Below are 25,177 nucleotides of genomic sequence, written 5' to 3' on the forward strand. Positions count from 1 at the left end.
CACATCCTCAGCCCCTCTAACATCACATGATGAATAAAACACCACTAATGACCGTTACTAACTACTAGTATTGGGGTGTAACTACATATATATTTACACAATTTTCTTTGAAAATGCAGACCCCCTGATATAGAGACATGCGCGGATCCAGAATTTTTTTTTAAGGGAGGGATCCGGCAGTTATTTGGTTTTTCCGAGGCATATTTTTGTTAATTTTAAAATGTAATTTAAGGAAATTTTAATTATTCAGGGGGGTCTTGACCTCTCTAGTTTCGCACACGGGAGATAATTCCAACAAAAATCAGATGAAATACATAGTACATCATGTCTTTAAAAACATATCACAAACGGCAAACTCGCGTTCACTAGATTCTCGAAATTCATATACACAACATTCTAATTTTGACCTTCATGTATGTAAAATATCGCGTAAAGTATTCTTTGCCCTGTTTGCACTCTAAATGTACATTTGTGGTAAGATTCATAAATCGGAACGAGTTGCAATTAACCGATTGGCTATAATTCCATTACCCACTATCCGTCAAATACAAATAAACTTGGTGAAATTTTTTAATCACTTATGCCCCCCTCCCTTGGAAACATCCACAAAGAAAATTAACGTAAACTGCAAATAACTGGAATTTTTCTATGTCCAAGGGCCATAACTCTGTCAAAAACTGCTTGATCGTACCCAATATCTAAGAACAAGATACATTTGGCACCAAAATCGGCCCAGTTCCGAAATCAAATGAAGATATTAGTGAATAATGTCTAGGATTTCCCTGTTTTAAATCAGTTTATATTTTTTAGATATCTCAAGCTATTCTCCTTATACAACTCACTAAAATTATTATGTCTGATGACGAAAACAACGCTCACGACGTCATGACGTCAACTTGACGTTATCAGATTTCAATGTAATAACATCTGTACTGCGTGAAAAATTGTAGATTAATTAATCATTTTTATGCCGCTATTGTGTTTTTTCTATATATGTATGTGTTCTACTCTTAACCTTTCAGTTACTTTATAAATTGATAATCAACTTTTGATTTGATATTAGTATTATATAGGGTCTTCATGGTGATAAATTCCGACAAATGAAAAACGGTTCAACCAAAACGCAATTGGTAAAACATCTACCGGTACATGTATAGGAAACATTGTTCTTCTCCATTTACCTGACACTCAATTCAATTATGTAATACAATACCTGTTTATCTTTTACTTCATAATATTTAAATATTAGGTATATACATGTATGTTTATGTACATACATGTACAGCATATATATATACATACATAATACCTAAGATTGTAGGCGACGTCATTGAATTTATGAATCAAGAAATTATAATTTTTGTATAATTAAAATGATAATTTTAATTTTTCTCTGTAACTACCTACTATTAAAAAGAGTACCAACATGAAAATAACTCTCTCCCTCTTTCTCATCGAATATATTTAAACATACTGTCAAGGAAACACTTTGCTAAGAACGTTGCTATATATTTTTTCCCTCACACTCTCTCCGTAAAACTTCTCAAACACTATAGTACTCTCTCTCTCTCTCTCTCTCTCAATTCAAATGGAACCAAATATAAAACACAATCATTTTGTTCATATTATTCCTCTTCATTTCCGACAAGACTGTCTTCTTCACTATCAGAATTATCCACAGGCAACGCTGCAGCGTCATCAACGTAGCTGCACCAATTGCGTACACCAAGGTTTTGAATGTCTTTGTATTTTGCATATGACAAAAACCATATAACACTTGTGATGTGGGCGCACATACCCACAACTGTAGATCCTACTTTGCATTTACAGAACCATGACTTAATGCTCATCTCATCAAAACCAATCCACAACATATATTTCTTTGCCGAGACATGTCTGCTTTGAAGTTTGGCGCATAGGATACCATCATGGTCATTGTTGACAAGAATTTCATAGTTTCCATCTTTATCAACGTGTTCTTAGGCATAAGACTTAGCTAGCTTTATCTGGTATACCCCCATCGTTAACTCTCGTATTTCTTCTTCTGAAAGTTGAGGAAATGCAATACTTGCATCGCTGGCGTCGATCTTCTGCCATCGTATTTCCCGTTTGTCCAGACCTATTGTTTAAAAATCCACGTTAACATATATATCAAAATTAATAGTAATCATTTTATAAATTCATATCAAGTATGACAAAAGAAAAATACTCTTAAGATGTTGTAACAATCTAAACAAAATGACCCTAATGTAATGATTTTATGTCGAGTAGTTTTAGCAAATTACCGTTTCTTTCTACATATTCTTTAAGTACATTTGCTTCCTTTGAAAGAAAACGCATCTTTGCAGCAGTGGATAGGTCGCTCTCAACTGCTACACTAACATCAGGCCTGAATTTATTACATATGGCGCTTATGATGCGAACATAGTCTCCAATGTGTGGAATCTGACTATTAGGAATTGTCCTATCTAAGTAGTTCCAGGTCTTGAGCCTACCATTCACACTTTCCACAACCCATCGCAGCTACAATAATTCAAAGTGTAGATTTTGATTGATTTACAATAATTTTTACTAACTAGGAAATTATTCTTATCATAAGTTTAGTCAAAATACAATTGAATATTGTTTTTAAAATTTACACTTAAAATGCATGTTCATACATGTTTCAATCCTAATTTTCAACAGTCATCTTACTTTTGTAACTAGACGTGTTGCATTAGACTCTTCTGTTGAGTGTTGTTTTGCTCCACGTGTTAAGAAGGAAGGCATTTCAATGTGGATTCCAATGTCACTCAGTAGAGCTTCTGCATCCCTAAACCCTCTATCGACTATGAATATGTCGTCTTCCTGTATCCAGTCCTTAATTTCTTCTACGTTCGTTTCTATCATATGCGTCAAAATCTTTGCATCCGAATTCTTAGAGTCAGCCAGGTATGGACCCAGTACGGAAACAATGTACCCCGAAGTTGTGACCACTATCATGGGTTTAACCAACGGTCTATGTTTATGAGTACTGTATGATCTTCTTGAGAATGTAAAATTGCCACTTTTCTGCAGGTAAATATACGTCCCATCAAGTACTAGTATTACTGGATTTTCAGCTACATTGCAGAGTAGTTCTTTAGCTAATGGACGGGTGTGGTTTTCTTTAACGTCTTCCCTAGCAATGTGGGGAAATCCCAAATGATGGGGAACTGACATTAGAGCATGTTTTGCTGTCAGTACCGCACGCCTTACCTATGAAAGATAATACAGTAATATATGGTCGTTCTTTAACAAAATATCTTAGTTAACAATGGATATTTTATGTAAAAGAACTTACCTGCCATTTCTGCAAGCCAAAGAGAGTTCCGAGTAAGTGATTACTTATTCCACAACGCAGTTTTGTTAAAAGAATCGCAATACAAGTCCTTGCACTTCTGGTCTTCGATGCTCTGATGTCAACATCTTTCAGGTATGAGAGTAATTCTTCAAACTGGTCCTTCGTCAACCCAGTAAGGTTATAATAGTCTTCATTATCCATGCTATTTGGGTTGTCAAAGTTAAGTCTAGTATTTTCATTCCGTATAGCAAAGTCTCTGGTTTGTTGAAGCAATTCCACAGTCGCTGTTCTGTTGATATTTGTGTCAGGGTTAGTCTGCTGCATCTTTTGTAGAGCATCGACAGTAAACTCATTGTCTGCAATATGTTTTGGGCAACACCTTGAACCGGCAGGAACAAACATTTCTTTCCGTATGAAGGCTCTGACGCGGGCATACTGAGTCACAACAATGAGCTTTGGACCAGTTTTTTTTGCATATAACACAGTTTGCATGACTCTTCGACGTACTAGGAATGCTTAGTGTAATAGAGGGTGGACTAGCACAGCCGGATGTTTTCATTCTCTTGCATGGTTCACTTGGACCTGAGGTATCAGATTTACTTTCTTGCGTTGCAAATGATTGAGTTTCACAGATATATCTGCATTTCCTGCAAAGAACATCTTCATTTGTTGTCTTCTGTAAAAACTTTTTTTCTATTATTGTAGCATGCTGACTTTTGATTTTGTATCTGTCATTTGGTGTTGTCCTTTTGTTACATAGAACACATGGATATGATTTTGGTCCTGTTCCTGGCATGCTGCATATATCAGACAAAAACACTTTAAATTTCAAAAGAAAACATTTTAAATAAATTATCTATATATAATGCAGTAACCACAATAACTTAAATATGTGCGTGCATGTGTAAGATAAGAGATGATTTGCCACCCCTCCCCTCCCCCCTCCCACCCCTTTTCCCAGTAAACAATTTTAATCGGCTGCTTTTCTTTTCATCTTTTTATCAAATTATTCTCTCTCTCTCTCTCTCTCTTTACATTGTTGCTGTCTCTTTGATTTTTTTAGCACTGACACATAAATGTAAAAGAAAGTCGTATATAAATATTAAAGATACATTAATATAAATACTAATGATATATTATTACGATCTTGAATTAACAAAAAAAAAAATGACGAAAATTGAAAAAAAACTGAAGGAAAGGAGCTTTAAAAAAAAGTCATATCTAAATATAGACACATTACGTAGGCGACTATATTTACTTGGTGGGCATGTTCCGTATGTAGAAAAAACACACACATATTACGCGAATTTCTATCAAACACGGCAACCAACAAAAACAGTTCTGAAGATGGCCATATATTCTGTATTTTGATGTTAACGATTTCTACTGTCCGGCGTGTTTGAAATATCATTCTTTGGAGCTACATGAAAAAATCCGATCCCGGGGTCTTCAATTGAGTTGTAATTAAGGTCTTCCGTTTCCAACGGAAGACCTTATAGTGATTGTAATGTTTCTTTTTATTATTATTTTTTTCCCCTTTTTGTCTTGTGAATTTCTCAGAGATGTCTTGATGAATTTTTATAAAATTTTCAGGAATGACTGAAAATATAAACATCTAGCGGTTTTTAGTAAAAGATTTTCTAAATTTACTTCCGTTCGTCCGTTTCCTGTCCCGCGACAAAAAGCTTGTCACCTCGAGATCTCAAATACAGTAAAGACTTGAACATCCAAACTTTGTGGGGTGATAGACCTATAGCTGTAGATGTGTTTAAACACTTTTGTTTTGTTCGTCGTAACTTCCGGTCGTCACTGGAAGCACTTAAAAAATAATTATTTTAAGGCATTAATTTTTTCGGCCGTAGAATAGCTATATCGATATAAATCTATACATAGGATATCTCTGCGATGTAATATCAACGAAAATATTCTACTTCCGGTGAGATAACTCAATTATCTCAGGTAGCTTTTATAAAACACATTTTGTACCCGCGATATCTCAGAAACTAAAAGTGATCAAGGCACGAAACATTCACGTATGATAGACATTTGATTGAAGATGTGTTTAAATGCTTTTATTTTGTCTTCCGTCCACACCGGAAGAGTTCAAACAAATCGAGCTGTTCGTCAGTTTAACTTTTTTCCTTTGATAGTTTTAGTTATTTCGATAAATAATAATGTAAGATAGGCAAGTAAACAAGAAATTGTAAATTTAATTTTTATTGAGCACTTCTGTTTGTCCGTTTCCTGTCCCGAGACAAAAATTCTTATTTTGAAGAGATCTAAAAAACGGTAACAACTTGAACAACCAAACTTTGTGGAATGATAGACCAATGTACGTACATGTGTTACCACTATTTTGTTTAATCCGGCGTAACTTCCGGTCGTCACAGGAAGTACACCAACTTTTGATTTTTTAAAAATTATTTTGTTTACTTAGCCTGGAAGTAACATTTAAGCTAAAGAAATATAAAAGGTCATATTCAAATGGTAAAAAAAAATCTACTTCCGGTGAGATATCTCAAATATCTCAAATAGCCTTATTTTATAAAAACATATAGTACTCGCAAGATCTCAGAAACTGTAAAAGATCAAGACAACAAACTTATATGGGTGATGAACATTTGTTTGTCCATGTGTTTAACGGGTTTCATTTTGTCGTACGTCACTTCCGGTTCTCACTTGAAGCATTAAAGCAGAAGACTTTTTTTTACTTTAGATTTTTTAAACATTTTACTCAATGTGGAGAACAGTAACGTTCCGTAGGTAAATGTACTAAAAATATCTACTTTTAATTTCCTCAATCACTTCCGTTTGTCCGTTTCCGGTCCCGAGATAAAACTCTTTTCTTAACGAGATACTATAGATAACAAAAACTTGAACATCCAACCTTTGAGGAAAAACAAAATGTATATATTATATCCATTTTCTGTTTACAAGATAACTGGATTTTTTTGTGCAGATTAATACACGAGGAACGGAAGACCTTTTTGTTGCTTTAGCAACAAGAGTCTAGTTATGATTATCCCATGTTTCTTTAGTATCTAAACAAACGCCTTATCTGGATACAAAGGTGGAATAAATGTATCCGTACATATTTTCATTAACCTATTGCTTCATCACCGATTCATACCGGCATACCCGCTTATTTCATAAAAAGAGGGAAAAATCAATTTTCTACATTGATGCGTAAATTGTTTTAAAATCCCTTGTTCAAAAGAAAATGTTAATGATTCAAGTTTATAACGGAGAGATCACACAGTAAGTACTTTTGAAAAAGAATTAAGCACGCATGCAAATTATTACATTAACAAGCGTTTAAATAACTTTTATCTGCCAATTTAAATTTATCTTTATGCAGTACATTATCATGCGATTAAAAGATATATGTACTAAAAAAATCAAATTTTTCAGGGTTCGAACCCAATCGAAAAATCCAGACACGGATAGAATCTATTCTAACTGCAATACCACTTGAGTTATCTAGATATGGCTTTAAAAGGGGGGGGGGATTCAACACAGCGTTCTTAGATTACAAAGATATATTTACATCTACCAAGTATTATATCTTACGAAAACTTATAGTTAATTCATAGCTCTATAGAAACAACCAGACTGAAATATACATGCCCCGTTTATCGATTGGTCAGTCTAAAGTTATAAAATTTGCTCTTAGTTTGTAAACTCTACAAAATCGGGTCACTTGTTTTGTAATTTTTGTATGTGTCTTAATTAAATAGTCAAAAACTTCATTATTACACTTATGATATCAATGTAGATAAATAAATAAAAATGCGCATTACAGAGAAGATTTTAGAGTTACCTCTCTTGTCCCTTTTGTAAACAAAAGGGGAAATAATTCTAACTCAAATCCCTGTTGTAAACACTGGAGTTACTGTGCAAAGTGAATTGTTTCCAATGGTCAATTAAGGTAATGGTGAATTATTTAATGTATTTTATTGTATGCTATCATAGATAATCAAATGTGAGATGGCACTTTGATGACACTGGTTTAATTTTGGACTTTAAGTTTTATGATGATTAAATTTAATCCAATTTTCCTCTGTTAGTTCATTACACTTTTCAATTTCATGAAAATTATATAGTATTATGCCAATAAAAGTTTACATCAAAGTGAAAAAGGGTATGCAGTGTAAGTGGATTACGGTATGCTTTACAGTATTACCATAGAAGTAGGTTGCTTAGAATATTATGCGACAGAAACAAAGCATCTTGCTTAGCTCAGAAAATTAAGCACATTCTGTAGAAAATTCTTAAAATTTTAATTCATACGACTCCAGCACTACATTACACTGACATGACATCGCTAACCACTCAGCTATCGAGTCACTTACTATACACACTGTATAAATATAATTTTACAGTCAATTATGATAACCAATGAAATTAAGTTTATTTCACTCTATATATACCTAAATTCTCTTAAAATATCTGTGAACAAATAATAAAGTTACGGTCAATGTTTAGTTTAACTTATTTTGAATATCATTGTTCCCCGTACGTGACTCTCACATCCAATGACGTCATATGATATATATTATGTACAATTGTGAGACTTATCAGGCGACAAAAAATGTTACTATAAAGAAATCTTAGCAGCATGAACAAAAGAATAGCTATATTAAAGGCTTTATATGTATTTATGTAATTATGAATTAAATAGTTACCTAAAGTGCAGCTTGCAGACAGTCCATCATCTGTTGTCACGGACGCATTTGTATATAGCAAAACAAACCAATCTGGTGTTATTGAAAAACCCGTAAAAGAAATTAAATTTTCAAGAGAAACGAGGTTCTTGTTGTAATGGAATGTATTTTGATAATTTAAAATTTTACAAATTATTTGTATATTTATACATTTTTAAAGCTATAAGGACGATAAAACTCTCGAAATAAGAACAACATACGCGTTATAGTGTATTCCGGAATAATCAAAACTTGATTTTTAACGATGGCCGCAGCAAACGCAATTGACGGGATGGTTATAAATCAAAACATTATAGTTGAATAAATAACATATATAAGTTACATGAATCGCGTTCGATGCGACCATAGTAAAAACTGTGATCAAATTCCGAAAAACTGCGATATTTAGAGAAAATATTGGTACATGGTAAGGTTTTGGAATCTACGTAGTATATGTGTGACGTTTTGGCGCCATTTTAATACCGTATTTTGATAGACCCAAAGGTGTAAAAAATAAACGAGCACTATAGAGCTGCTGATGTCGGCGTTTGTTTTTTTCATATTTACTAGGCCGATATAGGTAACAACCGTACTTTGTTCTTTGACCTAGATGTTATCATGATAATCCTGTATACCAAATTTCATTCCAATATATACACCCTCTAAGAAGAAAATGAGCAGAAACTGCAAATAACTGGAATTTTTCTATGTCCAAGGGCCATAACTCTGTCGAAAACTGCTCGATCGTACCCAGTATCAAACTTGACCTAGAAATTATCGTGATGAACCTGTACACCAAATTTCATTCCAATATATGCACCCTCTGCGAAGAAAATGAGCGGAAACTGCAAATAACTGGAATTTTTCTATGTCTAAGGGCCATAACTCTGTCGAAAATTGCTCGATTGTACCCAATATCGAACTTGACCTAGATATTATCATGATTAACCTGTATACCAAATTTCATTTTAATACGTTCATCCTCTTGGAAGAAAATGAACGGAAACTTTTGGTGGACCGACTGACCGACCGACAGACAGCAGCAAAGCAATATGCCCTCCCTTCTTCGAAGGGGGACATAAAAATGGAGAGTTATTCAAGAGAATATTACGAAACTGAGGTCAGTGCAAGGACGTCACAATGGAGAACAGGTGACGTCACAATTACTTAGCTATAGTCATGATATTTATGCTGCATATTTGAACGATTTTGAATAAAAATACACATACCTGTGACAGAAGTGCAATTAAAATCGATGAAAGGGAAAATTCCCAAGATAACTTCATTCCCACATTATCATTTTTTCTTTGTAAAAATTCACAGGAACGAAAACACAAGGGTGCTAATCTACGTCATCACCGGGATGACGTAAACATACACAGTCGGCCATTTTCTCTCGGTTCGAGTTAGAGGTAAGGTTGTTTTGTACCCAGAGACTAAATACTTGTTAAATACACCACTCTTACGGAATTACATTAGACCCATTCTATTATGCTAAAACTGTATAACTTTCCAAACTGCAGTCATTTCTGAGAACACCTCGCATTTATCCAAATGTATGCCGAGGTAACGTTAACGCACTTGCACTATCGTACATTCAATTCACACATTATATGCATGTTTTACAAATTATAAAACATATTTTTTAACAAAACTTATTATTAGCTGTTTGTAGCCATAAATGAATTAATCTAGTCAATTTCAATCTATAATTTGATATTGTTGACATTATTTGATGCTATTACTAATATCTTGATAACGTTAACACATCCATTTTTCAATGATTACGTTCACACTTTACTTATAATAACGTGTTTTCTTATTTTATCAATCTTATGATTATATGCTTTTTATTTATAGGTGAAGATGGTTAAACGTAAAAGTCGATTGTGGCTAAATCACCCAAGATCAACGGCTGCAAAAAATAAATTCTAAAAACAAACATACATGTATAGTAGAAAATATACCGGTATGTACAAGTGATTCGCCACACAAAAACAATACTCTGATTTTGCGACGAAAGATAAAAGGGACACCTTCTAAGTCACCTCCTTGTAAACTATTCAAGCAGCGTTCGACACTATCAAAATCTCCATTTATCAAAAGACTGAAGAAGAATACGATTTTTTACGTATCCCCCTCTGTATCAAAATGTCCGTCGGTTTCATTTAAAATAATTAAAAATGATTTTGATCAAGAATCCCCCGGGTCGTCTGATAAAGTTTTGAAGTGTCAAAACAACCAAATAGAAAGTGAAAGCATTGGAGTAAAATGCACAGGGCCTTCTAAGAGTAGGCGTGCTCTGCTTGAGCGGTTTGAAAACAATTCAAACATTTCTTTTTCAGACGAAACTGGTATAACACCTGTAGGCAATACGTGTATTTCAGACTCGGTGGACACTGCTGATATTCATGCAATGATCTTAAAAGTTTTACAACAACACAAAGAACATGGTCTTGAAAGAAGATTTGTTCTTTTTTTCGAGTTGGTACAGAAGGGTTTATTCCCGATCAACAACATTGCATTTAGACTGTGGTTGGAAGTTGTTGAATGGTACGCTAATGAAAATACTACAACCATGCGGTATATGAATGAATCCAAATCCTCCTGGAAATTAGGATGGCGTTTATTTGGGGGAAAGTTTGTAAGATTTATGTCTGGGTACAAGAATTTAACACAGGTGTTGAGTACTGAGTCAAGCCGAGGCCATTATGATCCTCAGGTATCGGGTATTAATTTTGCTGTCCCCTCTGTTGAGATGCTACGTAAGCATTCGCTATATGGTGATGAGGACACACATCCTAGACTTCCGGGCATTTATTCCGATGTCATGCAAACGGTAGCAGATAACATAAAAGGTACGTCAGCATGCCTATCTTACGATGCTAAAAAACTTAAACAAGGTCTTTCTTCCGATTTTGGTGATATCGATCTCCTAGGTTTTGAGGAAAAGGGATTGACTATAGTAGCAAGAAAAGAAAAATTTGCAAAAGAGGTAGATGGCGTTAAGACTTTGATGCGAAAAATCGAGCAAGTTGAAGCAAATTATTTGTCTGAGGTAAGCTTTGACCTTAAATCTGAAATTGTGAATGTACTAAAAAACTCTTTAGTTGTCCTTGCTCTTTATGCCGAGGAAATTAGGAAAGTCAAAGAGAAAAAAGAATATGCCAGGCAAAAGTTTATCTCGAGATCCGGACCAGACTGGCGTCATGGACAATATACATATGTGATAAGTGCCATAAGTGCATTTTTATATGACACGAACAACTTTTTGGAGAGTCATAAAGGGATTTTGGATGATATTTGCTGCATCGTAAGCTTTTTCAATGGATCTGAAATGTACAGAAGAGGATCAAGCGTAATACTGTCTAATCACCCAGCCTATCACGAACTGCACGAAGATGAAGAAACAAATGACCCTCGTCGGATAAAGCAACGGACTGAAAGATGGCTAGACTTAAGAAAACAAGCCCTTGTTACAGGAAGTACCCTTTATGCTGCAACTGGACTAGATGGTTTGAAAAAGCAAAAAGAATATTTTGACAAAGTCATATGCAAAGTTGAAGAAGAAAAATCAAACCAGGTGAAGAAAAACATGGAATATGGAACGAACAATGAAATAAATGCTATTGCAACATTGGTCACAAAGGTTTTGCCAGTTCTCTATCCATGTTTGGAGTACAGGGAAGAGGGATGTATACCATTATACCGAGAAGACAAGTTTACAATGATCGTTTCTCCAGATGGAAGTTTAGAAGGAAATTCTGAAGTTGAGGGCAAAACCACAAAAATGGCAATTGAGTTGAAATGTCCTGTGTCAAATTTGCATACCAGTGTGCCTGAAAGATATATTTTACAGTGTTTATCTGAAATGTATGCTTTACAAGTTCAAAATTGCTTTACCTTTGTTGGAGACCAGATGTTTCTAGCGTTATTGAACTCTCATTTAATCAGTCTCTGTTTCAAGACGCGTTGGAAGAATGTTTAAAAATAGTTGATGTACAAAACCAAAAAGACCGGTAAAAATTTCAAAATCAGTACAAGGACTAAAGAAACGAGTACAGGAAGAGTCCGTACGTGCGTCGTTTATGGGTGAATTCTCTTCCGCTGTAAGATCTGATTCTTCTTCGTCGAGTTCCACTTTTGAGTTTACCAAAGTATATATTTTGAATGTGCTAGAAAAGATCATTTCTTTAATGAAAGATGGGTATGAATTACAGCGCCAAAAAGTGTCAGAAGCTATGGTTTTCTTATGCTGTGATCTCGATAGAAATTGGAGTAAAGATCAAATGAGATGGGCACCTGTTGCATGGTTTCCAAAAGGTTATAGCCTTACAACAGAAGTAATATTGTAGAAAAGGTACACGATGAATGCCAAGCTTTCGGTATTCATGTGCCATGTGCCATGTGAATCATTTGATGGACAGTGGCATAACATTGTTGTAAGATCACTGAATCATCGACCATTAACAGTTCTTCAACTACAGAAAAGATGTTTGGCATGACACGGAGAAGCTGCAATAATCCAGGATTTTGAAAAAGCTAGCAGACATCAATAGGAACTATTATCACAGCAAAGTTGACAATGTGATTTTTGTAACAAACGGTGGTAAGCATCTTCCTGTTCTTCGTACCTCCACTTTTCAGAAAGTCAAAAGTCAGAAGTCAGAAGACAAGGTAGAGTGTGAGAAAAATGACAGCGTCATAGACCATGTTCCAGATGAAATACTAGAGAAAACATCTTCTGAAGAAATCGGTATTGCAGGGGTTAAACACAGCTGTAATGAAGTATGTAATGATTAATGAAGACTCAGAAGCTGAGATGCAGTCTTGCAATGCCTCGAAACACAAATGGGTGGAAATATATACAGACTTCTCTGAAGATTCTTCTCCAGATCCAAGCGTCGAAAACGAAGATGAGATCATAGGCATTAGCGCTTTAGAAAGAATTAGTACTTTACAATCTGACGAGTTAAATGTTTCTGAAGAAACTACTGGAGATAAGCAAGACTCTGAAGAACCTAATAGAGATGAGCAAGAGAAAAATGAACTAGTCCTATCTGATGAAGATTTACAGTCAATTCTACTACTATTAAAGACTGATTCTGCCGCAAATAAAAATGCCAATGGGATTCTCGGAACACAAATTACATTAGATTTGCTGTAAGTACGGCAGAACAGTTAGCCAAACTCTGAGATGTCGATCTCAAAGTAATAGTAAGATATTTCAGGACCAAGCAAATGACAGACATTAAGGTTTATTCCTCGAAATCCGATAAAGTCACGAAATTATGTAAGCTATTGGGTCTGGAAAGTTCCGGTAGAGATCTAGTTTCCCATCGAAAAAGTCGGACACACAATCCTAAAACATTAAAGGAGCTCAGCAGTGATGTTCTTTCAAAAAAGATTTCAAAGGCCTGCCTAAACATTGTTTGGGCTGAGTACATTTGGCCGAGTAAGTTGAGCATTTGGAAAGATTCTTCACCGGTGCAAGATACTGTTAAAGTTGGAGACAGCGAGTACCCAGATTTTTGGTTTTAACATCCAGAATTAAGTGAACGACGAGGTCAGCTTGAGGTGAGATGCATCGATTCTTCTCATCTTCTGACAAGAATACGAAGGAAATGTTGCAAAGGTGGCCTGGAAAACATCTCACAGAGACCGTGGGTTGATGTTGCCCACTTCCAAAAGACTTTACTCACCCCAATTATGGTAGAGGACCTAGTAGACCCTATGTCAGTTCCCATGGCAGTAACTCACTTCCTAAAGGATGTAGAGGAATGTATGAGAGAACTTGGTTACTATAAAAGTGCATCAATTTGCCACGATGTAAGAGAATGGTGGAGGTCAGAAGATGAACCTGGCATAGCGGCCTCTGACAGAATAAACATGCAAAAACATATTCCCTCTCGTTTGTTGCAGTACGTTGACTTTTCTCACTTTCCTCCTCCGGCTTCCTACGTAAACGGATGGCCCATTCAGCTCTGGGAGACTATAATATCAAGTATTGATGCCAAAGCAGTGCTTTATTCACTTGCCAGAAATAAAACATATAACGTTAGGGCGTTCAGCTCGATGATGGGGGAAACTTTTTTTGCAGAAGTGACAAATCAAGATAAATCAGGAAGACATGGAACATTAACATGCAAGGAATTTGCCCATTACATGAGCGTATCAACGGAACAAATGAAAATACGTCTAGATGCAGAGAGGTTGGAACTAATTTTACAATTGGCTGACTAATATTAATGAATTTTGAAATAACACAATACTTCTGAAAAAGAAAAAGAAAGTGAAAACTGATTTATTTCATTTTAAAAACATTTTGTTTGAAGTTTTTTTTTTTCATTTCTAGACCATTTACCTATCGAGCATTTAAATCGACGGTATACAATTTAGCCGAAGCGTCGGATACGCTTCCAAAAGCAAAAAATACAGAAGCAGAGAACTCAGTTGCAAACTTTGATCAAAATACTTCAATAAGTCAAATCACACCAAGGCAAGTATTTTTTTTTTGAACACGAATTTCTGTGATTATAACAAAAGCATAATTTTGCATTGTTGTATTTTCCATTAAGGACCATTATTTTGATTGCAAAAAAAAGGAGACGAGTGGTGAGGAAAAAAAGTGTTGGAACAGTTTCAACGAAGCGGAACGATACTGAAAAGGGAAATTTGGGGGTTAGATGGGAGAAAGCGAGGCCTAATCTGTCCAAAATGCTTCCAACAAAGAAAATGGGAATATCCGATGACGGAACAAACTCAAAAATGCAAATTTGAATGTTATGAACGAATTTAATACTGCTTTTTTTTAGCAAATGCAAATGCATTGTACATTTCAAATAAACATGGTAACCATAATAAAAATAATAGTGGTATAAAACTATTGCGACAGTTTATCACAACACATGCAAAACCTAACATGTAATTTTTTATTTGCAAATTGTCAAAATATTTCGTTCCAACTAAATATATACCATTCTGAACATGGTTTGAACTTGATGACAAGCTTAGTATGCAAATACGTTCAATTCTGACTGCAATTTTAAGTCTTATAAAATATTACACGTACAATTCATACTGCATGAGGATGTACTAATAAATGAAATCCAGATAAATGCCTTTTGACATATTCCTTGCTTTTAAACAGTTTTTGGCATATTTTGCACCGGTAATTATCATGCATTCTTTCCTTGTGATTATGAAGTTTTTCGGCTGAACTAAACTCTTTGTTGCAAAATTCGCATGAATATTTTTCATTTTTGTGAATTTTCATATGTCTAGAGAGTCCACTTCTAAATCGGAAAGATTTGAAGCAAACTTTACATATGTTGGTTTTTGAAGCCAAGGTCGCATGGCATCCTTCATGATCGTCTTTGTCCTTTTTTGTTTCAAAGGTCTTCTTGCATATACTGCAAGTAAACTTGAGCCGATTTTCCTCTCTTCTCTTGTGACGTAAAAGATCACAACTTGTTAAAAAAGAAGCGCCACACTCACATGAAAAAGTCTTTCGTGGACGTTTCTGATGGGTTGATAAATGTCGTTCAAAATTGGCCCTACTAAAAAATACCTTTGGGCATTTTTGGCAGGTATAACGACCCCTCTGTTCGTGTCTCATTCCATGCTGCCGTATTGAACTTTTTCCTTTTAGAATTTCACCACAATATTTGCAAATACAGATATCCATTATCTACATAAAAAAAATTAAAATGAGCTATATAAAATATTTCATGGCATATTAATGTGTCAACGTTACCCAAGAAAAAATGTTGTGTGAACGTTACCGTGGTTGTCTTCAAGGTGGAGTGCACTTGAAATAGTACAATAAATATGATTTTCTTATTCTTGAACCACCAGTTTGAGTAATGTAAAGTGACAAAAATATTTTACAAGTGTGTATCTTGTGTAACTTGCATATAATGTGCGAATTGTATGTACGATAGTGCAAGTGCGTTAACGTTACCTCGGCATACATTTGGATAAATGCGAGGTGTTCTCAGAAATGACTGCAGTTTGGAAAGTTATACAGTTTTAGCATAATAGAGTGGGTCTTATGTAATTCCGTAAGAGTGGTGTATTTAATAAGTATTTAGTCTCTAAGTACAAAACAACCTTACCTCTAATTCGAACCGAGAGAAAATGGCCGACTGTGTATGTTTACGTCATTCCGGTGATGACGTAGATTAGCACCCTTGAAACAGATTTCCTACGGAAATTTATAATAGGAAACGTTGACATCTAATACTTGGGATGCCTCGCGCAATTTTTCAACGTTATCATCCGGGCGTCTACATCTCCTTGGCAATGGAAAAACCCTGTAAAGTTTTTATTCTTAGCCGTGTATTGATACCCGACAAGCTATAGGGAGCGTTTCAAAAGGCACATCTTTGGATTTTTTCATACTATTGAAAGAACATCGTCTGAACCAAGAGGTATTTATAAATATTGAATAATTTAAAGAAATATGCGGCAAAAATATCTTGGGACAGACAATAGTAAAAACTTTATTTTTGTTTGTTTGTGCTGCTGCTACAGAATAAGTTTGGATATGTTCGGTTTTAATAAACTTTTCCCTCTCTTTACCAGGTAAGTCGATGCTTAATTATATTTTTGCAAACAATAACGTTTCTGATTATTTCTTATTTAAAATTAAAAATAACAGATATCAGAGCATATATTAGTTATTGTTTTGAATTTCAGAGAGAAGATGGCTGACATTGGAAGAGCTCGGCCAGACTTGTGGCATGGGATTTTTGGTAAGCAACCAGTGCTTCGTCAAATTGTCTTCTTTGGTTTATTTAGTTACATTTACGGATTCAAAAAAAAAATCCGGGGGAGGGGTCAAATGGATAATTTTGTTTTTAGCAGGTAGTTGGATGTTTCCGAGGCCTCTCCTCAACCTCCGCTAGATCCGCACTTGAACTTCGCAATTATTTTGTTTGTATTTGTATATTTACATTATTGAAAGTACAACATGCATCCTTAATCATGCACCAGTTTTAATCAATGATTTTTTTCCCTTTCTTTCCAGCCCATCGTTGTGCTGTCAGCAAGCACCTTAGCCTTGCTGATGAAGGGGCCAGCAGTAATGGTAAGTAACAATTATATGGGTAAAGTTATGTGTATAGGCGTAGTATCTAACGTATTCCTAATTACCTTATTCAAACTATACAATGCAACCTTATTTGTCCGTTAGAAAATGCTTATCTTCTCTTGTATGGAACCCGAAAAAGGAAGAAAAGGTTGATTGATAGTACTTGTACCTGGTTGACAACACAATTGTTGATTTCAATCAAATACGCACGACATTGTTTCTTAAAGCATGCATTTATTTCAATATTAGTATTTCCCTGAATGGGATCTACCCATACCTAATCGTGTTATACATTTGTTTTAAAAAATCCATTCGCAATATACATGTACGGATTTAGATGGGGTGGTTATAAGAAGTAAAGTAACCAAAACTGGGTCTTACAGTATTTCTGGCTAGTAAACATGTAATTATCCATCAGCACTTCCACCCTGTGGAAAAAATCTGGATCTGCGCACGCCTATATTTACATCTTTTAAAATGAGACTCTAAGTTTCCTCTATCTCTTTAATTTCAGAGGTTCATTACAGAGACGTGGAGACAGGAGGAGGGGAACCCCCTCCACAGATGTGTGTCCCTGGAGTCTGTCTCTCCTAGCCCCTCTCGCGAATCTCTCCCCTCCCCCAAACTGTCAAGCTGCGTTGACGGAGGGCGAGGCTCAGGCCTTGCACCGACATCATCGACTCCATTGTAGATTTATTGATCGTCGTTTTACAGAAGCCCCACCCATTTCAGTAACTTTTTAAATTAATTTCAATAAATTAAACCAAAAAGTATTGTAAAGAAATGTTTTTTGACCACATTCCATTTGAAAAATTATATTTTATAATTTAGAAGATTGTCACAGAGATAATTACACTTTCTTTTCTTTTTTTTTTAGAAGAGTTTTGAAAGAAAATTTGATTTATATTGGTTAATCTAAATCATAATTTGTGCACAATTTTAATATCTAAATTCTATTTCTTACTTTTGTTCAATAACGATTTTCTATATCATCTGATAGTGCGCCAATTTGCCACCTAAAAGCAGATGGAATAAATTTGGGTAAATATGGTAAATTTGTACAACCGCATTTATCCGTCAGAAAGCCAATTTCCTATTGAAATAATAGCGACTACAGCATGTAAATGTCACTTGGGTGGGGGTTAGGGTGTTGGGAGCTGCTGTACTACGTCTAAAAAAGAGGAAACTGCAAGATAAGTTGTAATTATTATAGAGTTTGCTATCGTAATGAAACTGTTTTATCCAAGTCTTTCATCCAATTCACAGATTTCATCTGTCTCTATCAATCGTTTGTTCGTTAAATTTACTCCAGAAATCGAGCACTTTATCTTTCACGCACGATACATCCTGTTTCTAACATTGTAAAATCAGGGAAGGAATTTTTTTTTAAAAAAAGGGGGAATTAAAGGTTCATTTTAATATAAAAAGCTGAAAACTATTTCAAACAACAACTTAACCACTTTACCACCTGTCTGGTTTCTAGCAACGCAAGTTTTTAAATCTATTTATTCAACAATTCATTCTATGTTGAATTATTCCACACATTACTTCACATGATGGTCGGTCAAGGTCTAGCCCCCCCCCCCCCCCACCAGCAACCAGCCTGGAGGCTTCTACTACAAACCAGACACCGGCGCCGAACTGACCATATATCGACACAGTGACCGTTAAGCTCAGGGTCAACAGAGACTTTCCTCTGTTCCAAGGTTCCATATATTTATACATGTATATGAACATGTACGAGATGCGCTGCCATTTCCTCCAATGTGTTCCCATATATATTTCTACAATATATATGTCCCACCCCTTTCTGTTTCGCACTAGATTTGAGGACCTTCGCTCTTTCACATAAATGTAGTAATGAGGTACGTTGCCAAAAAGTATTAATGTGATAGATTGTAATATTTTTATTCAAGTTTAAGATTTACTCTATTACATTTTTACAATAATTGCTGAAATTTTTCGATCATTTCTTAGAAATGGAAGATGCAGCATTTTTAACGAACAATTATAATGTGTATATATTTCTATGTAGGCTTACCAGAAAACCAATCTTAACTTTTTAGCTCACCTGAGCTGAAAGCTCAAGTGAGCTATTCTGATCACATTTTGTCTGTCGTCCGTCTGTCCGTCTGTCCGTCCGTCTGTCCGTCTGTCCGTAAACTTTTCACATTTTCAACATCTTCTCAAGAACTACTTGGCCAATTTCAACCAAACTTGGCACAAATCATCCTTAGGCAAAGGGGATTCAAAGTTGTGAAAATTAAGGGCCACACCCGTTTTCAAGGGGAGATAATTAGAAATTAATGAAAAATTTTGAGAAATTTTCAAAAATCTTCTTCTCAAGAACCAGAAAGCCAGGAAAGCTGAAACTTGTGTGGAAGCATCCTCAGGTAGTGTAGATTCAAAGTTGTGAAATTCATGACCCCCGGGGGTAGGGTGGGGCCACAATGGGGGGTCGAAGTTTTACATAGGAATATATAGAGTAAATCTTTAAAAATCTTCTTCTCAGAAACTAAACAGCCAGGAAAGCTGAAACTTGTGTGGAAGCATCCTCAGGTAGTGTAGATTCAAAGTTGTGAAATTCATGACCCCCGGGGGTAGGGTGGGGCCACAATGGGGGGTCGAAGTTTTACATAGGAATATATAGAGTAAATCTTTTAAAAATCTTCTTCTCAGAAACTAATCAGCCAGGAAAGCTGAAACTTGTGTGGAAGCATCCTCAGGTAGTGTAGATTCAAAGTTGTGAAAATCATGACCCCCGGGGTTAGGTTGGGGCCACAATGGGGGGTCGAAGTTTTACATAGGAATATATAGAGTAAATCTTTTAAAAATCTTCTTCTCAGAAACTAATCAGCCAGGAAAGCTGAAACTTGTGTGGAAGCATCCTCAGGTAGTGTAGATTCAAAGTTGTGAAAATCATGACCCCCGGGGGTAGGGTGGGGCCACAAGGGGGGGTCGAAGTTTTACATAGGAATATATAGAATAAATCTTTAAAAATCTTCTTCTCAGAAACTAATCAGCCAGGAAAGCTGAAACTTGTGTGGAAGCATCCTCAGGTAGTGTAGATTCAAAGTTGTGAAAATCATAACCCCTGGGGTTAGGTTGGGGCCACAATGGGGGATCGAAGTTTTACATAGGAATATATAGAGTAAATCTTTAAAAATCTTCTTCTCAGAAACTAAACAGCCAGGAAAGCTGAAACTTGTGTGGAAGCATCCTCAGGTAGTGTAGATTCAAAGTTGTGAAAATCATGACCCCCAGGGGTAGGGTGGGGCCACAATGGGGGGTCGAAGTTTTACATAGGAATATATAGAATAAATTTTTAAAAATCTTCTTCTCAGAAACTAATCAGCCAGGAAAGCTGAAACTTGTGTGGAAACATCCTCAGGAAGTGTAGATTCAAAGTTGTGAAAATCATAACCCCTGGGGTTAGGTTGGGGCCACAATGGGGGGTCAAAGTTTTACATAGGAATATATAGAGTAAATCTTTAAAAATCTTCTTCTCAGTAACTAATCAGCCAGGAATGCTGAAACTTGTGTGGAAGCATCCTCAGGTAGTGTAGATTCAGAGTTGTGAAAATCATGATCCCTTGGGGTAGGGTGAGGCCACATTGGGGGGGGGGTGTTAAAATTTTACATAGGAATATATAGAGTAAATCTTTAAAAATCTTCTTCTCAGAAACTAATCAGCCAGGAAAGCTGAAACTTGTGGGAAGTATCCTCAGGTAGTGTAGATTCAAAGTTGTGAAAATCATGACCCCTGGGGGTAGGGTGAGGCCACATGGGGGGGGGGTGTTAAAGTTTTACATAGGAATATATAGAGTAAATCTTTAAAAATCTTCTTCTCAGAAACTAATCAGCCAGGAAAGCTGAAACTTGTGGGAAGTATCCTCAGGTAGTGTAGATTCAAAGTTGTGAAAATCATGACCCCTGGGGGTAGGGTGAGGCCACATGGGGGGGGGGGTGTTAAAGTTTTACATAGGAATAAAGAGTAAATCTTTAAAAATCTTCTTCTCAGAAACTAATCAGCAAGATGATTCTTTTTAATTGTTAAGACTTTGGCTCCAGGACAATTCTTTGGCCTCACAAGAAGGTTCAGAGTTTGATGTAGCTAAATATCCCATATATAAACAATTGTAAAGGATCTTTTTGAGAACTGCAATACTCAACATGTGATATGACTATAAAATTGAAGCAGGCAGCTTTTTTTTCATTAGAATCTTTTTGTATTACTGTTTTGGGTTATTGCCCTTGATTTATTGATTCTTGATTATTTTAATTAATGCATCCACTGTTAACCAATTAATGTGATGATTATTTTTATACAATAATAAATATTCAATGTATATAAGTTGTTCTGCATAAGTAGTTTTGGGTTAGGCTGGATTAGTTTGTTTATTTTTGATTTCCAATTTTTAGATACTATGAATTATTTTAGGCTGGCACATATATAGGGACAGTGTCTATTGCATTGCAATGAGTGACTGTTTGGGGTTAAGCTTGAACAGGTACGGAGAGATTGAGGGTGTTGACATCCCTTCTCTTTCTAGTCTTCGTGTTTTTCTAACCAACGATACTGAATGTGCGGTCATTTCTGCCCTGTATCGCATTGATACAAGTGTGCGGTCATACCTGCTTGTATTGGTGGTGGTTGCGGCGGAGCACTTCTGTATGGTCATCCCTGCTGGTGTTCTGGCCTTTCTAGTGCAAGTGTGCGGCACTCCCTGCGTTAGGTTGAGCTGTTGGCGCAAGTGTGAGGTCATCCCTGCTTGCGTTATCTCTGCTTGCATTAATATTGGTACCTGTTGAGTTGCGTAGGTGTGCGGTCATCCCTGCCTGGATAACGTTGAGTCCCTATATATGTGCAGGAGCGGTGATTAAAGTCTGCTCTTGTAAATATTTTCAGCAATCAGGGCTATCCGAGTTCCAAGGGGGAAAAATGGATTTTATTTATACAGGATCTACATGTATTAATGTACATTGTCCAGATTGTATTATGACTCCATTAAGCTGACTTTATCATACCTATTGTTCCTCAGGTGAGCGATGTGGCCCATGGGCCTCTTGTTTTATATCTCATAGACTGCCTGCATGAAGATTCGCACAAACTCGCTCGCTTTTCTGAAAGAAGAGAATATTGGCCAGCTGAACAAGACATTACAGATTTAAAAACAATGTACGTCCACTTTGTCTGAGTACTAGTATGAGCGGGGGATAAGTTACTGGAATCGTCAGGCCAGATAACTAGTCTCGTGCCACCACCGATTTAGGTGATGAAAAAATGATTGGAAGCTAGGAGGGGGTCGGGGAGCTCGAGGACGAAGGGTAGGATATTATGGAACCTTGGAACAGAGGTGAGATGTGCATATCAAAGTTGAGAAGACCACGGGGAGAAAAAAAAGCCGATGAAACAGGACTGGAATTGATTGTTGTTAAGGAACTTCTTGAAGCAATAGCTCTCGCCCATATAGTGGCGTTGTTCTGACTCTGAATAATGTACATGCAGCTCTTCCCTTTTTTACCATATCTTGTTTCTAGTCATTCCTTAAAATTTTCAATGATTATATTTTATTTTGCATAGTAAAAAGGTCCAATAGGGGCGCAAGTATATAAAGATTTTGTTTACTATCGGAGTTTATCACTTTCTTAATATTTGTCATTAATTAACACCATTCTTATTTTTAGCCGAATCTTTATTCAACTTGTTAAATAAACTTTTGTATTAACATTAATTATTTCAATAGTTAACTGTTTTATTTATCTATTTTTAAAGTTTGACCATATATTTTTGTATTCATTTAGAAAAAGTATCTTGTCTTCAATAAATTGTGTTTAATTTATGAAGCATTGAACGCCAAACGCAAGCAGACATATAATTTTTATAGCTTTTACCAGTATTGTATTTAGTAACTGGATTTTGGTAATTGACAACGAGGTTTGATAGTAGCCACTGGTACTTAGCTACAATATAGTTAACGCAGGCCTTTAGATCGCTTGGATGAGAGCGATTTATACACTTACAAAACTTTAAAGTGTTTATCCTGAAACATAAGATAATTTGGAATTTTCAGAATTGATATGTCTTCTCATTAATAGTGCAGATAACTTAAGACATCGTCGATTGAAATCAATAACCGAAACTTCAAACATCAAAGGAATGAATGCCAACATCGTCCTCAAAAACATCTAAAACATCTATGATGCTGGTAATATAAAACAAAAGGTAAATTACAGTCCTCAGTAAATAATGTTAACAATTGTTAATCATTTTTGACAGTACATGTAAAAATTGTATTATTTTTTAATTCATCAAACTTACTATTAATTATTATTAATTGAAGCATATTAAAAAATTACGTGTATAAAGCAACCATAAACACTGAGCCTGAATTTCTTCGATAACTCAGAAAAAAAGAAACATCGAATACAAAAACGATATAAATGGGGAAAAAACGTTACACAGTATATTATTCACATTTAGAACATTTTTTAAAGAAGTTGTAGACATACTGAAGATTTGCACTTTGGCTTTAAATTTTTCCCATTTGTACAGGAAATTCCGTTTCCGGTTTTTTTTTGGGGGGGGAACGTTGATCCTTGTAAACTAAGAATAATTTAATATTAGTCATAATAATAATTAAGTACAGAACAAGTTTTTCAGCACAACTCCTTTTAACCGCTTCACAACATTTCATAATATTCTGAATTTAACAATTTGTAAATGGACATATCTTGAGGAAGAATGTTTAAAAATATCATTTCGAGATGATGCCACAAATATCTTTTATCAAAAACTACAACGCTACTTTTTGAAAATTGTTAATGTTTCAAAGCATCCTGGTTCTTTATGGTTGACAAAGCAACCACTTAAACATCACTGACATAGATATTTGTAATTAACATTTAAAGCTGCTTTATCAAGATTTTAACACTTATCTGCTTTGATTAGAGTTATGGCCAATGTATCTCAGGTGAGGGATTTTTCCTTGGCAGGTTAAAGTGAACAAGGACTCGATGGCATGCATTGTCTTTTCACCTTACGTCACGCCAAAGAATATTTGAATTTTTTTTTACATACATGTGTCCAATTTTATTTAATGCTTTGATTACCAAGCTTAGGGGTAAAATCATTATTCGTAAACATGCCTCTGGTATAACTTTGTAATTATACGTGAAGGGGTATTCTGTTTTATCCCCGTATGTTTGTGTGTCCGTCTGTCAGTCAGTCTGTCTGTCCTAAACAACATTTTCTGTAGCATTTTTCTCAGCAACTATTCATCGCAAATGCTTGAAATTTTAAAACACTCTTAGTTCAAGCATGCCATACGTTGGGATATATTTTTGCACCAATCGGACTTTACCTTCCCGTTTAATGACACCTTTGTTTTAATTAAATATATAAATTTCAAACAAATTTTCGTCAAAGATTACACAGCAACTATTCATCGCAGACATTTGAAATTTTAAGACACCCTTAGACATACATTAGGATTTATTTTTGTACCAATCAGACGTCAACTTTTTGATAAATGAAATGACGACTTTGTTTATTTTTAGAGTAAATTTTTAAACAAATTTTCGGCAAAGATTTCTCTGCAACTATTCATTGCAGATGCTTAATATTTTAACATACTCTTTGTTTAGGCATGCCGTACGGTGGGGTTTTTTTTGTACAAATCCGACGTCAAAGTCCTGTTAAATGTCGACCTTTTGCTTTATTTTTTCACATCAGAGCGGTGTATTACTAGTGAGCATTGGCTCACAGATATCTTGTTAGTACTAAATGTATGTAAGGCAAGTATCTTATTTATTGACATCAGAATTTTAAGAGAAACGGTAATTAAGATAGAGATGTTAGTGTTCATGTCATAATACGTTTTCTTATTCTATCTCTGTGCACTAATCAATACGCTTATTACTTTTTATGGTAACTTGTATGCGATTGATGATTTCAATTCTTCATACAGTTATAGCATTGAATAATTCGTCAATACCCAAAAATCCGTTAATTTAGGTCTGGTGACAATTATTGTAATTAAATAATCCATTGTGAAA

At 35.3% G+C, this 25,177-nt stretch overlaps 1 protein-coding gene, 1 long non-coding RNA gene and 1 pseudogene across 2 annotated transcripts; 2 read left to right on the forward strand and 1 right to left on the reverse strand.

Annotated features, from left to right (window-relative positions):
- Window positions 1–1,818: 1,818 nt before the first annotated feature.
- On the reverse strand, window positions 1,819–3,127 carry LOC128156930 (uncharacterized). The gene is made up of 3 exons (XM_052819266.1): window positions 2,695–3,127; window positions 2,286–2,523; window positions 1,819–2,119 (listed from the first exon to the last, which is right to left on the reverse strand). Exons 1-3 carry the CDS (start codon window positions 2,980–2,982, stop codon window positions 1,980–1,982), a joined length of 666 nt encoding a protein of 221 aa, XP_052675226.1. The 5' UTR covers window positions 2,983–3,127; the 3' UTR covers window positions 1,819–1,979.
- Window positions 3,128–16,573: 13,446 nt separating this feature from the next.
- On the forward strand, window positions 16,574–17,822 carry LOC128191748 (uncharacterized; annotated as a pseudogene).
- An 898-nt stretch (window positions 17,823–18,720) lies between these two features.
- Window positions 18,721–22,857, forward strand: LOC128156034 (uncharacterized). Its single transcript, XR_008239670.1, has 2 exons — window positions 18,721–18,984; window positions 22,205–22,857. It is a non-coding gene; the product is annotated as an uncharacterized LOC128156034 (long non-coding RNA).
- Window positions 22,858–25,177: the final 2,320 nt, after the last annotated feature.

This window comes from Crassostrea angulata, chromosome 7, assembly GCF_025612915.1.
Source record: "Crassostrea angulata isolate pt1a10 chromosome 7, ASM2561291v2, whole genome shotgun sequence".
In the NCBI taxonomy this organism is placed as follows: domain Eukaryota; kingdom Metazoa; phylum Mollusca; class Bivalvia; order Ostreida; family Ostreidae; genus Magallana; species Magallana angulata.